At 35.7% G+C, this 17,346-nt stretch overlaps 1 protein-coding gene across 1 annotated transcript in view; it reads right to left on the minus strand.

The window, feature by feature from the left end:
• Window positions 1-324: 324 nt before the first annotated feature.
• The window catches only part of LOC131050457 (uncharacterized), a 36,978-nt gene continuing 19,956 nt past the window's right edge, over window positions 325-17,346 (minus strand). Inside the window, exons 2-5 of the mRNA XM_057984639.2 lie at window positions 11,509-11,735; window positions 1,540-1,620; window positions 834-1,181; window positions 325-651 (exon numbers count right to left, since the gene is read on the minus strand). Coding sequence (XP_057840622.1) covers window positions 550-651; window positions 834-1,181; window positions 1,540-1,620; window positions 11,509-11,735 — 758 coding nt within the window. The 3' untranslated portion in view covers window positions 325-549. The remainder of the gene's footprint in view (window positions 652-833; window positions 1,182-1,539; window positions 1,621-11,508; window positions 11,736-17,346) is intronic.

Below are 17,346 nucleotides of genomic sequence, written 5' to 3' on the forward strand. Positions count from 1 at the left end.
GTGATTAAAGGTATTTGAATGCTTTATATGGATCAATAATAGACCTTAATGTAGCATGCAAAACGGCACAACCTTCAAGATGCTATCTATTGTATTGTTAATCATCTGTCATGTGAATGACTTATTTCTTCATTTAAGGAGTGATTAATAAGTTTTAATTACTTTATGTCTCATCCTTGATTTTTGAGTGTACCCCAATGCCATTTGTTTTAACTCTCTATGCATTAGTATCAGGGCCTTTTCATTACGGCTAGAACCTCTGTAGTACATAAGTATGTATATCTGGGTGAATATTACTGTCAAGAGTGTATGCACATAGTGCCCTTTTCTTGAAGGGTATGGTATAGTTTCAACATTTCTATTGGTTAGAGGAAGATAATCACAAACATCACACGATAGCTTATAGTTAAAATGTCCTTAGATGAACTTTGAAGCCTATCTGAGTGCTACCAAACGATGCTTAATTTATATTTTACAGAGCTTAATATACAATATATAGCACAAAGCATACGTCACAATTCAAAGAATTGCAAGAACAAAATCATGCTCTTACAAAGTTGACTTTAGGAATTGTACAACCAAGTATACAACTGCCAAAAAGAGGCCAACTTGGTAAACATCCCTTTGTGGGTTGTTATCAACTTGAAAGAACTGCATAGCCAAATGAAATTTTATTATTAGAATAAAGGAAAAGAAGTTGGAACTACACAAAGGTGTCAGTTTAAAAGTATTTTGTGTGATAGTGCAACAATTTTTATCTTTTTTTATGTATTATTAACTGTTACAAACATCCAAAACAAACATACAATTAATATAGAAAAAAATAGTTTTACCTTTGTTGGGTCACCAGATGGGTCTGCAAAGATATTTGAATCTTCCTCTTCTTTATCAAACGGACTTTTTATATCCTTTGCCACTTCAAGCACATCCTTCCCAGCTTCAGCTGCGACATACAACCACCTAGATGCCCAGAAATAAGCTTGTCCCGAGGCAGATGATGCAGAGAGATCCCAATCTTCTTGATGTTCTATCACTTGACCACTTATCTGATTCAATGTGAATAATGAATTGATGCTCAGAATCACATCTCCTGAAAATATCGTTGAAATTTTAGATTTTCCCTGAATTGTCCATTTGATGTTCAAAACACTTGTTGACAGCATTGTCATTTCTTGCACTGACTGAGACAAAGGATACAGACAACATAAAAAACAAAAAAATATAAGTACAATAGTACAAAAGAAAATAATGTGCTAATTAACCCCATGTAATAATGACCTCAGAATTTCCTGAGGAAAAAGCATAAACTACGCTACATAAATATTCAGAGGTAACTAAAAACCGGAGAATATCTGAATATTTGAGCATTATGTAAACAAAGCTAGCAACAATTAGATTTTTAGTGAGTAAAGGACATGAAAGAAATAAGCTTAAACGCAGAGAAGTCAAAGTGAAAAAATGTAGATAAAAAGTCCAAATTGCAAAGGAAATCAAGACATCAAAATATGCTTCATCCATTAAAAAAATGTTACCACATACCACATAAGGATGATCCAAAGCCCCTCTTGCCCACGACGGTCTCTTGTACTTATCTCGACCAGTGAAAGATCTCAACGGATCCTAGAAACAAATGAACAAATTTAAAAGGATTATTATGTTGAAATTGATGTCAACTAAGTCCCTAGATAATAGCATACTTTTTTTATCATAAAAGTGAAAATTTTGTAATGATATCCGAAAAGAGCTACATATTACAAAAACCCCTGTTAAAGTATAGACATTACTTCAGTAGGATAAGAGCCCAAAAGGGTGATCAAAACAATTACAGATAAACAGAGCTCAGAAATTGAAATAAGAAACCATAAGAGTCAGCTGATATCTCAGGATCAGTTTTCTTTTAAAGCCTCCTTACTGAGAATTTTATTGTTTTACAATCAGCAAGACTTATTTTGACCCTTTTCTCCAAGAGAAGATGTTCAATAAAGCTTTGGTTCTGTTTTGAGGTAGTTTAGAGATTCACCTGGCTTTTCTTTTGTCATTAGATTTGAGTGAAGAGGAGTGATTTCCACTGCTGAAAAGGTGCCAAATCAGCTTCCTTCTCATCCATCTTCTAAACCATCCCTTAAATAGCACGCTTGATCAGAGTGGAGAGGTGGTCATCTAAGTGACCGGAAAAGAAGCATGAGAAAACAATTCAGCAGGCTTGGTTATTTTCCTTGTGTATAAACATTTCATATTTGAATTGCAGAGTTAAGAAGAAGGGTTAAGTTTCCTGATCTCTTGAGTTAAAAGGATGAATGCAGGGTGACATGAAATAGGGAATATGCACATTCTTTACACAATTGCTATAGACTTGAGTTGCATTTTCTTCATCCTCCTCAACAATAATTGACACTTGAGTTTTGTTTTGCATCTAAAACATGCTTTGTAACTTTCCTATTTTTAATCTTTGTTAAGTCCTCAGAGGCTTGTATGCAACATATTTAACACTTGCACGTACAATAGTACCCTTTTATAGCTTTGAAAAGGATATAAAAACTCTTTCTTTGTTGCACCTCAATTGATATTTGGGTGTTGATACTCTAAAATTAGAAGGTTAAAAGGAATTGATCTTATAAGCTCTTGACATTATTATTTGCAATAGCTGCTGACCTAAGCAATGGAATGTGAAATTACTAAAACTTACATCATTAGATTCTGGAAATTCATATTGTTGAGGAGAAATTGTCCTAAGAGCTGAATTCGCAGGGTTTCTATTGCTCTTCTAGGTGGCCTCTGCTTGTATGGACAACCAGCATGGATGGTGACAATATACAAATCATCAATCTCGCACACTGCCATCCACATTCCTTAAATGCTTTGTTTAACAGCAGTCTTTTCCATAATCCATTAAAAAGGCTAATATTTAAATCCAGTAATTATAAATCAAATTAAAGGGTCTCTCTCTGTGATGCTCGGCATTATCTAAAACAGTGATTTTCTATGGGAGTCATTGGCAAACATTTTTTATGCTTATGCTATCAATCGGATTAAAATTGCTAAAAGCATCAGCTACCCAATTGTAATCTCTCCTTCGATGCTGAATTTGTAAGCTTCGAAAATGAGCGAGAAAATTTTGATATACTTTATCATCCTGTTAACCCTCAATCACTACATATTTTGAAAGCTTAATTTGTTCAACTCACAATCACGTCATGTCAAGTCTGCATCAAATCTGTTTTCACTATTACAAGATGTTTCCCACCAGTAGAAACTAAAAACTAGCAATTGATGTCTGTAGTGTCAAAATATGGCTTGGAGAAGTTTCCCCTAGGTTGAAAACTAGTGATGGCAGCCTAGTGAAGTATCAAGTTGAAAACCCCTTTGAAGAGGCTTGAGAGAAAAGTCTTGCCATTTGTTTGCACCAATGTTACTTGATCCACCTACAGACCAATTGAATCCACGTCCGTTTCGGAACAGATCCATGATCGGATCTGATCTGTCTATGGATTTGGGCAGGATTTGAGATTGTGGGGTTGGATTCATCTAGGACGAACCTAGGAAGGATCCAAGGGAACCCAAGTGAGCTTAGGGTGAATCCATCAGTTCCCTGTGGCTTTTTTTATTTTCTTTTTGTTTTTATTTTTATTTTTTCATGCTTTGACAGCGCCCTAAAATGGATTTCAAATCCAAAAAATCTCTTCTAAAACATTTCAAACACCCAAAAAGTTAATTTTAGCTCATTTCTATTGCAAAAAACAAATATCATTCCAAAGGGAGTTGAAGATAGATCTTTGAAGGTTCTACAATAGTTGTATTGTCATTCCCATGTATTTACAAATGTCCATTGGCTGCCAAGAAATTCATAGAAGAATGTTTTTGCAAAGAGGTAAGTTTATTTCATTTTATTTCCTCCTCTTTTGTTTTACAAACATGCAACAAACTCTTTGAATTGTTTTTAAATTTATTTTATTCTTCTACAAATGTGTCAAAAGAGCTAGGTTTTATATGTCTATTTTTTGTTTTAAAAATTTTATTTGTTCTCAATGTGTTGTTTATAAGTTATCTTGCTACAAGAATTATAATGGCAGCTAGTTCTAGCTGCACAACCTGACTTAAATTCAAACAAATCTGAGTTTCTCCTCTATGGAAGTATGTTGATATGATACAACTGGTTCCAGGTGGTGGGGGGTGTATTTGGATTTGCCAAGAATGTGATGTTAAATATTCAAGTTCATATAGTTGGGTGAAAGCCCATTTGTGTGGAATACTTGGACAAGGCATCAAAGCTTGCCTTGGAAAGCATTGTGTACCAGTGCCATTGGAGTAAATGATAGCATATATTATGGCACAAGAGCAAGTAGATGAACTAGCAAATTGTAGAGAAAATCATCCCTTAGCAAAAATAAGATCAAAGGATACGAAGCCCTTGTTAAAATATTCAATGTTATGAAACAATAGAGCTAGAGCTCTATATAAAGATCTTACAAGAGACGATGTTTCTAAAAGAAACAATTGTAAACTAAAACTGAAAATAGAAACTAACTAAAGAAGACTAAGATAACTAAGATGACCATTAGAGAAACATTACAATATTCTAATACCCTCCCTTAATGGTCATCGTTCTAAGTTTCTAACTACCTAGAGAAAAACAAAGAAGGTTGTCTGTGACATGAGCCTACCACTGACCATGTCATTGAGATGAGCCTGTCACTGACCCTCCCAAAATCCGGAGAACTTCTGGATAACACAAATCGTCCACAAACTGTTGCAGATGAGCATGACACCCCAAAACAAACTACAAGAAGCCACAATTTTTGAGGAAAAAAATTGCCAAACGCAAAAACTGAAGTTTACAAAACATCATTTTTTTGGAAAAAATGGTAAAAACCGTAAGACAAGAACCCCTGTACTCGTGATTTTTGAGGACAAAATCATGCAAAACCCAAAATCCCACACAAACATTGCGAATTATAGATGACCAGGCACAATTTTTGAGGTGAAAAATCAATCAAAACCCACAGATAAAAACCCAAAAATCCGAGGCACAAATCAAAATACAAAACATCGGTTTTGAGGAAAAACGGTAAAACCCAACAAAAAAATTTTAGAATAAAAATTATTAAAACCCTCCCAGAATTTTTAAAGGAAAAAATTATTAAAACCCATCAGAAATTTTTAAAGGGAAAAAGTTTATTAAAACCCATCATAAATTTTTAAGGAAAAAATTTATTAAAAACCCACCAATAATTTTTTAATGGAAAAAATTGTGAACCCATCAAAACATCTCCAGATGACCAAACAAAGAGGCAGATTGCATACCCTAGTCGCATTGTTGCAGGGAGATGAAGACATCGAACAAGGCTCGACTCCACGAAGCCTTGGACTGCAAGTACAAAGGATCTGAAACCCTAGGTTGCAGGATGCAAAATACAAATGTGGTTTGCAGATTTGAAACACCACAGTCGCGAACAAAAGCCAGAAATCCGTGGGCACAAGAAAATAGAAGAAAACCTCCATGATCTTCAAACACAACACCCAAATTGCCAACAAACACAAGTCCACAAACCCACAAAAATTTTGAATTATAGCTCCAAAAGAGCCCACGAAATTCTACAAATATTTCAACAAACCCTCCAACGATTTATAAAAAATCGAAAAAATAAATTTCTAGAAAAAATTCTAGATAAGAAGAGGTTACGGATTTTTTCTCAAAAAATTAGTCAAATTTTATGAAATCCCAATGGCCTGCTCTGATACCATGTTAAAATATTCAATGTTATTAAACAATAGAGCAAGAGATCTATATAAAGATTTTACAAGAGACAATGTTTCTAAAAGAAACAATTGTAAACTAAAACTGAAAATAGAAACTAACTAAAGACAACTAAGATAACTAAGATGACATTAAGAAATAGATAACTAAGATGACATTAAGAAATAGATAACTAAGATGACATTAAGAAACATTACAATATTCTAATAGCCCTCTATACCCCCATTCAATCCCATTGTTGTGGTAGAGAGCCACCCATTTTTGGCCACTCCTTAAAGTGAAGAACCCATTACAATGTAATGTTCCTGCTAGATGAAAACCAAGTATGTTGGCTAAATCTCAACGAAAATTCCTTTGTCATGCTACAAGGTGTGTACCTGAACCAAATCATGGGGCCAATAGCCACGTGTCCACAAGGGGGCTAGCCTACACTTGCACTTTAGTGAGACACCCCACTCTTAATGCCGATGGGTGCCATTCATCATCAATATGAGATTTTGGCATAATGGTTGCCTTGCTTAGTAGCAAAGTCGAGGTCTCAAGGTCAAGCCCTGTGGTGCATGGTGATGATTTGTTGAATGAAAACCCAATATGTTTTCTAAATCTTTGTGGACATTCCTCTATCATGTTGGTAGGCATGTACTCAAACTAGATGGTGGGGTCAACAACCATGTGTCCATGAGGGGGCTGGCCTCCATGGCACTGTGGTGGGACAAAAACCCCTCTTGATGCCAGTGGGCACCAATCACCATCAAATCATATAATAAGCAAGCATTTTGTAAATATAGATCTTGACATTTGTTTGCACCATACAATTGTTGGGAGATCACTCACATTAATATGCACTTCTCATTCTAGAAAAGCAAATCATTGGCGACGCATTTGAATTTTGTGCTCAAAAAGAAGTAATAAATTTGCAATTCAAGGCTTATAAATTATCTTCAATCTTGTTTCTTCCAAACTGTTGATTAAGGCAAAGTGCCCTTTTAATGCAATTGCACAACAAACCCAATAGTATTCATCAATACTACTATCTCTAAATTCCACACAAAGAGATTGGACAATCATCACAAATTGTGCAAAGGATAGAAGACAGAACATATCAAAGTTGATGTCTGATGGCAAAAGTCTAATTGCGATCATGATTCTATATTTGTAGGGCAAAGTCAACCCAAAGAAGAGCAACGAGGAATATTTTGATATTGATCACTATGTCAATTGTCAACCATTTTTTATCCCAAGGTACACTAGTTTCAAAGTCTTGTCCATTTGACTTTCATTCTTTGGTCATTGAGTTAACCGGTCCCATCTTTCTTGTTTCCTTACTATAAATAGTAAATACTTGTATCAGCAATTTGTCTAGCTCTAGCTCATCTTTAATGTTTAGTCTAGGTTAGTTGTGATTGTGTATACATTTCATTGAATTAGCCTAGACTAACCCTAAGGATTCTTCATTTACTAATTAAAATTTCCTTATTAAAATAGCTTTCATTGCATGCATAAATCTTGTGCGATGATGATAAATTCAAGTACTCAATTTAGAGTGGTAACTTTTGGTTGTAATAATCAAGGTGACATTTGAAAATATTTTCAAGTGGAAGCAAAGTTTGTATGAGAAGAATTCAAGCCAGTCTATATCCCCACTCCCCATCTAGAACTGAATAATAAAAGAAAAATTCCATTTTCAAAGTGGATTTCGTTTGAACTAAATGCTCATGAAAAGAGGCGGAAGTGAAAGTAAAGCATATTTAGGATGTGGTCCCATGGAGTGGGCTTGGCCTCCTATTTCTACTTGGAAAACAGTTCCAGAGAATTAAAAAAATGCAGCTACAAGACAATTATGAATATTTCCCTATAAAAGAGAAGTGCCGCACATGTGGCTGCAAGCAAACCTTAACCTGGTGTTTAGGAGAGGGGCCTAAGATTTTCCTCCACCAGCTTAGGAACTTCTATTTCTATGTGGCAGCTTACATGATATTTTTTATTTAAATTCTAATTTCTCAATAATATGGACAAAATATTTGCAGATAGTTTCTATAATTTCCCCCTTAAAATTCCTCACTTTAGCAAAAAAGAATTTTTATAATAATCAGTGATGGTTTTATATTTCAAGTTATATCTGCCTGTGCAGGAAATTTCATTCCACCTATCTAATGAAGGCATGAGAACAATTCAAGCATAGGCTAGCTAGTTTATCGAGCACAAATCCTATTCTTACATCCACGCCTTTAGGTTTTCTGGGAAGCCCTATAAATTACCTAAGCACGTTCCTAATTTCCTCCTCATAATGGGATTTTCATGTGAGATAGCCGTGGTGCAGGTCTCCAATTAAATGTGGAAAAGGCCATCTCCTATTAAGTACCCTATTCAGATCAATTACTAATTATGCAAGAGAAAAGGTGATGCTTGTTGATGCTTGTTGATCTTGCTACTAACCTCCACACACTGTGATTTAATATGGAAGAAGGCCATTAGAACTATAATTCAAGAGGAAAAATAAATGAAACAATATCTATTCATCCAGGTAGACAATTTTAGGCATGTATCCACACATAAAGAGTAGAGAGAAAATTTATGAGATGGGAGATACCTGTGGGAGAGATCATGAAAGACAAAGAATGAAGTACCCTTCACCATCAGGCCCAACTCAATTAATGAGCAGCATATTAATGACTGGACCTCCCTAGCAGTGAGAGCAGATTCAAAGAGAACAGGGGAATGCTTTTGATCCAATTAGTTCATGTGCCATTGGAGAAGACTTCAGAGATTTCTATGTCCTTGAGACTACTTAAGTTGATTCTCATTCCCTTTACCAACAAATACCTATTGTTTAGTTTACCAGCCAGGCAAGGAAACTCAGGATATCAAGCCCCTGAACATGCAAGCTCCTATACTAACAAGGACAGAATAATCATCCTATCCACATCTCTTATAAAACTTCCTGTTACAGGTGGTAAAGAATATGGTGATGGTGGTGACAATGGTGAGGAACCCTACAAAATCAGATGTGACACCAGATTTCCCCATTCCTAGTCCACCACAGAAGCCAAAGAAAAGCAAGAAGGGTGACAAGGGAAGGGGAAATATTGATGAAACCAGGTGAAATAAAAATATTCCATAGCATCATTGCAGAGATCTTGATAGATGAGAACCTTCAATTCCCCATGATTCATCATGAGTGCAATATATCATCACAGGAGATATAGACTTCAAGCTGCACTTTGAAGGGGGATGCACTATCCCATGTTGGTCCCTGACCTTTCTCAAGTTGTAGGTTCGGTCAAGGAATTGAAGAAGACTACGCTGATAAAACAGCTAAAATTGGAGGCTCCAAGAATGAGATGATAATAACAACAATTGTTCCCAAAGGAAAAGTGAATGTAGAAGATGTTATGCCTAAGGATTTTGAACTACAAAGACGTTTATTTCCCCTACCAGATAAATGTGTTGTCCCAACTTTTATCTAATAGGTGAATCAAGATGATAGTGCTCACTTCCAGTGATTGTTGGAGGTAAATTCTCATCTTCAAGCAAAGAAGAGTGCTCTATTGAGTTAAAGATCCAATTTGTGCATCTCATGTCACCATCCAAGTTCCAACTACAGTAGAAATGTCCTTCTCTTGAACAACAGGGAAAGATTTCTCAAGTAAACAAATTTGTCACCTAGGACCTTTTAGGGATTTGCTTCCAACAAAATCCATGGTTCAATAGCGATTAGAATATTTCACATCTCTCTAAGATGCAACCTAATCATTGCAAGAAGACAAAAAGGACAAGTATCCTTAAATTATGGATTTCACATGTTTTTTGAGTAACTGCAACGATTACTAAGGGAATTTAAAGTTGTGAAAGACTACCAGTGCACTTGTTTGAGAAGCCAAACTATGGGTTCAATTTCATGTCATTACTCTAGAATTCAAGTATCAAACCTTAAACAGTTATATAAATCTCCTTTAATTTTGTACTAAATAATATCAAACTCACATTCACAAAGTTATGGCATAAATTCCAATCTCAAGATATAACCTCCAATTCTAGTTCAGATTCCAATGACCCTTTCTCAATCATTTACCAAGAAGAAGCATTATAACATGTGGAATGTCATCTTGGAAACTACTTTCTTGAACGTTATCCAGATATAAATATCAATCAGGACTTTATTGATGAGGCTTATGTGATCCATTTTATCTTTATGCCCAACAAACTGCATACCACACTCCTTCGTATCCTCGAGAACACACAGGCAAAGAAGACAGACTTAATGGATCATAGAAGTTTGCCATATGAATTCAATATTGACAAAAATACTTGGCTACACTTGAATGAAAGAAGGCTAAAAGAGGAAGTCAATCAGTTTATCATGTGCCACAAACCAAATACAAATATATTGGGGAGCAGTACTTTACAAATTTACCAACTTCTGATCTTGGGATCCATGATGTTGCCAATTTCAAGTTTCTGGCTGTACAGGGACTCTACCCAGGAAACAAGGTCCTGGTGATTCATACACATAATGTTTTTCCTGCCTTCACCATATGTTGGTATTCTTTCTGAAAGGATGATTCCCTGCTCAGCTGAGGAATAATATATGAAAAACATTCTTTCTGAAAGGATGATTCCCTGCTCAGGTTTAAATACATCTCTTGCATAAAGAAACCATACACATTTAAAGCTTTTGCCGTGAGGAATAATAGATGAAAAACATTCAAGCATTGTTGAAGTTGAAAATAAATGATAAGCCTCATGAATTGGCAGAAGTACAAGTAAACAAGCTAGTTTATCTGCACAATACTAGCTAAACCTGCATGGTGAAAGGAATAAAAAGTACTATTTATGTATTAAGCCCAACCTTGCGTAAAATCTTGCAAAAGCCAGATAGTGTCCAATTAGCATAAAAAGGAAAGAAGTTTACCAGAAAATTTGATGTAACATTTAATGTGGTAAAATAGGAACATAGAATTAGGCTTGGTTGATTTAACAGAGTATTTAACAAACCGATATAATGAATTCTATAAAAAGTCCTGTCTGCTCTGAGGATACAGAACAGGACCCGGCAGTAAGCATAAGTACAAATTAAAGGCTTTCTAATTATTGCTATACTTACAATCTGTGTGATCTAGAAGACCCCTTACCACCTAGCTTGAGCACTAAACTTGTGTCCCATATATTCAACACTGCAAGTTCTTATTTTTTATTTGGTTTATCACTTGGATTACTTGATTCAATAATGAAGGACCTACGCAAGCCACTCATTCAGACTATATTTACCTACATCTATAAAATTTCATGTGCAGATTCCATTAATAGATTAGCAAATGGAAATTAACCGCTTTGTTTATCAATTTAATAATTTATAGATCAAGTACCATACCTATTTAGTTGATTTCCCCAGAAAATGGTTATTTTAATAATTCAAACATATAACGGTTTTTGCCATGCAAATTTGTAATAATGTTTTAATATAATTGCTGTACACTTTCATGCATTACATTCATAGGAGTACATCAATATACAGGTTGCATGTTTAATTTCATTTAATTAGTGAATACATTTTGTTGCAACTAGCTGTAGTTTAGGTGCTAAGTTTGCATTATAAACTTGATTAATTGCATGAGAACCTATGCAAGAACTTAATGGCCTTTGATGCTTTATTTCACTTTTTTCTCTCACCAATTCCTTCAATAATACCTTATGCCTGTATGATAAAGCTAAGTCTTTTGACATTACAAGAAAAATAATAAAAGAAAAAATACCTTGTATTTAACAGAAATCGCAAAGGTTCCCAATGCTCTGTTACCTTCACGCATTTCTAGAATATCTCTAGCAAGTTGTCGTGCTGTAGCCTCTACAGAAGGGCTACTTACACACTCAAATTCATTGCACAGCTCACTGAATTCCATCTTATCAACAAGTTTGTCAGCCTCAGATCTTTCTGTAGTGGCTGTAGGAGAACCCCGACTTCTTTCATGATCATTCACCACTGTCATTTTTACAGAAGATGCTTGTCAAACTATGGTATTTCCATTCAGAAACATGCATAAGATAAAGACTTAAATAAAAAATATCTATAAACATTTTGTTGGCTTTTTCATCTATATGCTATTTGGACCTCTACTTCTTGCAGTTAGGAAAAGACCTAAAAAGGTATCCCAGTTCACCTTTTGCCATTGACAACAGTTTCATGATCTATCCTTTCCAAACTTTAGAATATATTGATTTTTCAGATTGAGAACAAAAGTATATATCATCCTTGAGCTTCAAATTGTATGAGCCTGCTAGAGAGTAATGGAGAATAAAGGAACCTACTTACCAGGGAGACTGCAGTTAGTTTATATGTCCTTTGCAAACCATTCAGCCTTGAGCCACAAACTAACTCAAAATCTGTTCAAGTTATTATTTCCTGTTTGGGGAACTTTCCTTAAGCTTCTAAGAAGTTCTCAATTGCATGATGTCCTACAGAGCAACGAAAAATAGAAGAATTTACTTACCAGGAGGCAGCCAATTAGTTAGTGTGCACTGCACAGATCATTCAGCCATGATCCACGAGCCAACTCAGCAATCTGTTCAGTGTATCATGTTTGGACACCTTTACTAAAGCTTCTAAAACAGTAATAATTGAAGATTAATGAGTGTTTCCTCATTGACCAAGATGAGCCACCACTTTAGCTGAACAAAAAGTGGGAATTTTCAGGGCGAGATGAAATTGTTCAGCATATAAGTATCCTTCACATGTTCATCTCTTTATTGCCAGCCAATAGCAGCAGATATTGAACAAATTTGGAAAACATATCCAAGCTTGGAATAATTATGATCTGCTATTAGTTAGTGAAATTGTGATGGTAGACAAAAAGCTCACAGTAGAGAATATTTTTTATTCTTCTTTTATTTTCTCCTTTCTAGCAGGTCAAAAAAGACGAGATGCTGCACAAAATTTTTCCATGGGACAGACAAAAAGGTTTGAGAGAGCTTCCTCTTGTAGCTCTTGGGAGCTTTGCACCCTGGCATCCAACAAAGAAGGTCTGCAAATCATAGATAATAAAAATCAAGTCGGAATTTTTCCAAGAATCGATAGTAAATTGAAAGATCCCTAAATAGGTCTTTTGCTGCCCTGTTTAAATTTTAATTTAATAAACTATATTTTGGAGCCTTTTTGGTGTTCTTAGAGACTAGACAGAAGATGCAGAAGAGTTTGTTTCTTTTGTGTTGTTTTTTGGTGATGGGGTTTGCAACATATGACAAAAAACAACATAAAAAAGAAATGTAATCAAGAGATCAGCTTCTGATTTTTTATATGACAGCAGATTACAATCATCTAGAAGTGAAATAACATTCACATGTACAAGCAAAAAACATACCAAGGATCCAGTGCTAGGGTTTGAGGTTGGTTTGCTATCCAGAAAATGGATACAAGCTGAGAAGGATGGTGTAGGAGCAAATCAGTGGATCCAATCTACTTATTCTGCCATAAGATAAATTACCAATAACAAATTGGGCAAGAACCCAATTACCAGCTGGAAATCTAACCTTTGCCAGGCAAAATTATACAATTTTGACCTTCTTTTCCCACTGTTTTGCTCACCCTGATCACAAATCTAGTCAGTTGACTATGATTTCTTCCACACTACCTTTTCTAATCCCAACAATGAGATCAAGCACAAGAAATGGAGTTAGAACCCTCCATTTAATTTTAAATTGATGCACAGCCTTCTAGAATGGTACAGCACTGCTTGGAATGGTACGGCTGCAATTATGAAACCCACACTTGCTGCAATTTCAAGAAAAACTGCTCGGAACTGATATCTCATACCTAATGGTGATTGCTGGGCTGGTTTTGTTGCTAAATTGACCCCCATTGGGTCTAGACAAGGCACATCCTTGTCCCACGTGGGCAAATTAGTGGGTACACCTCCACTACCAATGCAAATCTGAGGGTTTACATCCTCCAAACACCTGCAATTTCTGCTGCTAATGCAGAGCTGAAAAAATCAGAAAATAAAATAATAACATAATGCCAATTCCCTCCTCCAAAAAGTCTAATAACCTTTTCCAAGGAGTGGCACAACCCTAAATGGAATATCCAACTAAACAAGCATCTTCCTTGGCATCTTTCGGGTCTACATAGCTGAAAGGCTTAAAGGCTTTTAAAGTAAGACAAGAGTCCCACCATGCCATGTCATTTAAGTGATTTGATCAAAGGGGTGGTGTTGACATTAAAGGGGCCACTTTATTAAAACATAAGCCTTTATTAAAAAAAGAAACTTAGGCTTATAAAGTAACTTTAAAAAAGTTACTTTTTCCCTTATTAACTTTTGACACTTAGAAATTTTTAAGTGTCTTTATTCAACAAATACAATGTGGGAATTGCATCAAAAAGATGGGGACATGACATAAATTTAGTGGGTAATGATGGTTAATGGCAATTTTTTCTTCAGCACTAAGTCTTAGTTGACCAACAAATTCAAGGAAGTCAAGGTCCATTTGAGATGTGTGATGTAATTGGCAGAGCAAAGAACTTATTCTTCAAGTTGAAGTAGTTGCAAGACTCTGCGAGTCTTGGCAAGACTCACAGAGTCCTAAGGCGGGTCGCCTCTGCCGAGGCTAGGCAACCCTAGACTCGGACTCAGCTGAGTCTGGTTGGGTCTGCATAGACTCACCGAGTCTGTCAAACTCGGCAAACTCGCGAGTACCGAGCCCTGGACTCTGTTGTGCCAGCACATGACAAAAAGCAAAAAAAAAAATTTAAAAGTCTTAGTTTTAAGTGCAATAAAAGGTGCATATCTTTTCTCTTTTGCCCTAAAAAGTCATTTTTCTTTGATTAGTTGGAAGAGAATGAATAGTTACAAAATATTTGATATTTTCTTGGTATATTATAGTGTAAACCCCTGATTTTTTTTTTTGAAAGATTTTGCCAAATAGAAAGAGTTTTCTTGACAACATTGATTAAGCTTATTTTCTGATAAGTTTGAACAGTGTTTTCACATTCATTCATAATGCTTTTTTACATTACTTTTGAAGCATTGTCAGTGCTAAACTTGAAGATAACAATATGAAATGACTTAACAACTGTCTAATAATTTTAAAAGCACCAAAATATGTTCATTGAGTAGCTAATTTGGAATTTGCGGACCTGATGCAAACTCAGATTTGTGGACAGTCAGTAACAACAACAATGTAACACCGTTTTGGCATGAAACAAACTCTTCTAAGGCAGCGATAGGACTATAATGCACCTCCAAATGGAAAACAAGCACCATCTAAGTACTTGAAACAGATTTGTAGACTGAGATACCACTAGATTAGTCACTATCAAGGCAAATATGTTATCCTTAGTCACTGCTATAGCTAGCTGAGCATAGGTAAAGGCTGAGACACAGGCAGAGATCATGGCTGCAGAATGTTCCAGGACCTATCTTAGGCACACACATAGGACGGTTGCGGGGTCGAGTGATCAATGATATTGGCTCCTTTGAGCCTTAGACTTCTAGGCTCTAGCTTTTATGTTGATATATGTTTCGAACATTTGGTGACATGGATTTCATATTCCATGAATTTTGTAAACATTTGACACTTTGTATTTCTAATGTGCTCTTTAGTTTAGCTTATTTCCTTCAGCTCAAGGCTAAAATTTGTGTTTATACTTATGTGATGAATGTAAACTTGTGTATGTGTTCAAAGTAGCTTCTATTTGATGAGATTATTGTGTCTTTAAGGTTTATTTAATAAAGGATGCATGAAACAGGTTTTAAACCCTTAAAAATCTTTGAATTTCTTGGGTTTTCCAATTTGCCGAGTCTTGGCCGAGTCTAGGCACCGAGTCCAAGTTCGAGTCAAAAATCAGCTTGCCGAGTCCGAGCCGAGTCTGAGTCTTGTAACTATGGTTGAAACTGCTATGAGAATTTGGGTTGCTTGGAAAACCCTAACAAATCACCTTCACTAGCAATATGTGAGACCAAATGACACGTAGGAATTAGCATTGACACCTATTTTGACCTTCCCTTTTGCTATTTTGAGACCTAGACATAGTGATGGTCTAGAGGTTTGCGCTTTTAAGATATCTTATGTTTGTAAAGGATTGTGTATCATGGGTGCCTTGTCCTTATGTTTTTGCAGGCTTCCAAGGGTAACCTTGATCTTAGTGTGTGATGTCCCCTTCTAGTTGACATCTGTCAGCTAAGTAGATTAGCCTATCACTGACCCTCGTAGGCTGATGAGGCTGGGTAGAGGGTCCTCCAGAGTTTGATTCACCACCTTCAGAGAAAGCACTCCAGGTCTGGTCTTCGTTTGAGGTCTCCAGGACTCCGTTTGAGATACTTTCTATTTTTAGCAGTCTTGCTATTTATAGCCAGTAGGTTGGGCAAGGACAAATTATGGTTTGGCAGTCTCCAGTTCAGACGGCAGGCATTTCTGATGAATACTTAGAGAGATATTAATATTTAATTATTTTTAATTAAATATTAAATGGCGAACTTTAATGTTTTAATTTTTTAAAAGTCACTTTAAGTTATAACTTAAGTGAGGGTCTATTTCTCATCAGACGGGGCCAGTTTTTATATTAAGTGGAAGATGATTTATTTTTGACACTTCAATAGTCAAAAATAAATAATAAAAGTTAAAACATCATTAAAGGCCAAATCGCACCTTCCTTGGGAATCGCGCCAACCCTAAATGGAGAAGATTAAAGAAGATTTTAGGTCTTCTTTTCATTATGCTAAGTTTTGATATTTTTGTTTGGAGCTCTAAGAGGAGTTTTGGCCAAGGGTTTCAGCAGAAGATTCTTCTGCAGTGATTAGAGGTATCGGTACAGGGAAACGTGGGATTCTTGTACAACAGCATCAGAAGCTGTGAAATATCAATTGATCTTGCTCTTACAGTTGGTTTCATTCAGGGACCAAGTTTGTGCTTATTAGTCAGAGAGGTACCGTTATTTATCAGTATTTTGTTGCTGCAACAAACAAGGAAACAAAGATACCCAAAGAAGATATTTTTGATAGCTGTAAGGCTGCCTGGGGAGTAGCACCAATCACCTAAGGGGCTGCGATTTGCATGTTGGAAGGATCCAAATAAATAAATAAAATAAGGAGAAGGTGCGCCTAGCCTAGAGTCATTCATTGAGCTACCATGCAAGCTGTTTGGGTCAGTCTGGAGTGAGTTATAGCATGCTGTCATAATGGACTGTGTATGACCAGCAAGGAAGAAATAAGGGTTTCCAAAATTCTTGGTATTTTTCAGTTCCTATCTTTTATTGTCTGTTTATGTATTGAGGGTAAATAAAGGTTGAATACATGCAATAAGGGTTTGATCAGTTTATTACTGAATTAGAATTGATTTCTAGCGTTTCCCTATAGTTGCTTTTTTGTGCTTAAGTTTGTCAAAATTATATTTGTTGTTACAAATTTGCAAAGAACACACTTGAAATGCAACAGGTTCAATTAAACGTCAATTGTCTCAGTTGAGGACCTTTTAAGGTTCTTACATAGTGGGAGCGGATGTAATGCCGACTCTTGTAATTTTCTGGTGTGCTTTTTGATTCATATGATATATTATGTATTGAGTGTTTTATCAGTGTATTATGTGATCCATGTGCTATGAGC

This window comes from Cryptomeria japonica, chromosome 1 (genome assembly GCF_030272615.1).
Source record: "Cryptomeria japonica chromosome 1, Sugi_1.0, whole genome shotgun sequence".
Taxonomy (NCBI): Eukaryota; Viridiplantae; Streptophyta; class Pinopsida; order Cupressales; family Cupressaceae; genus Cryptomeria; species Cryptomeria japonica.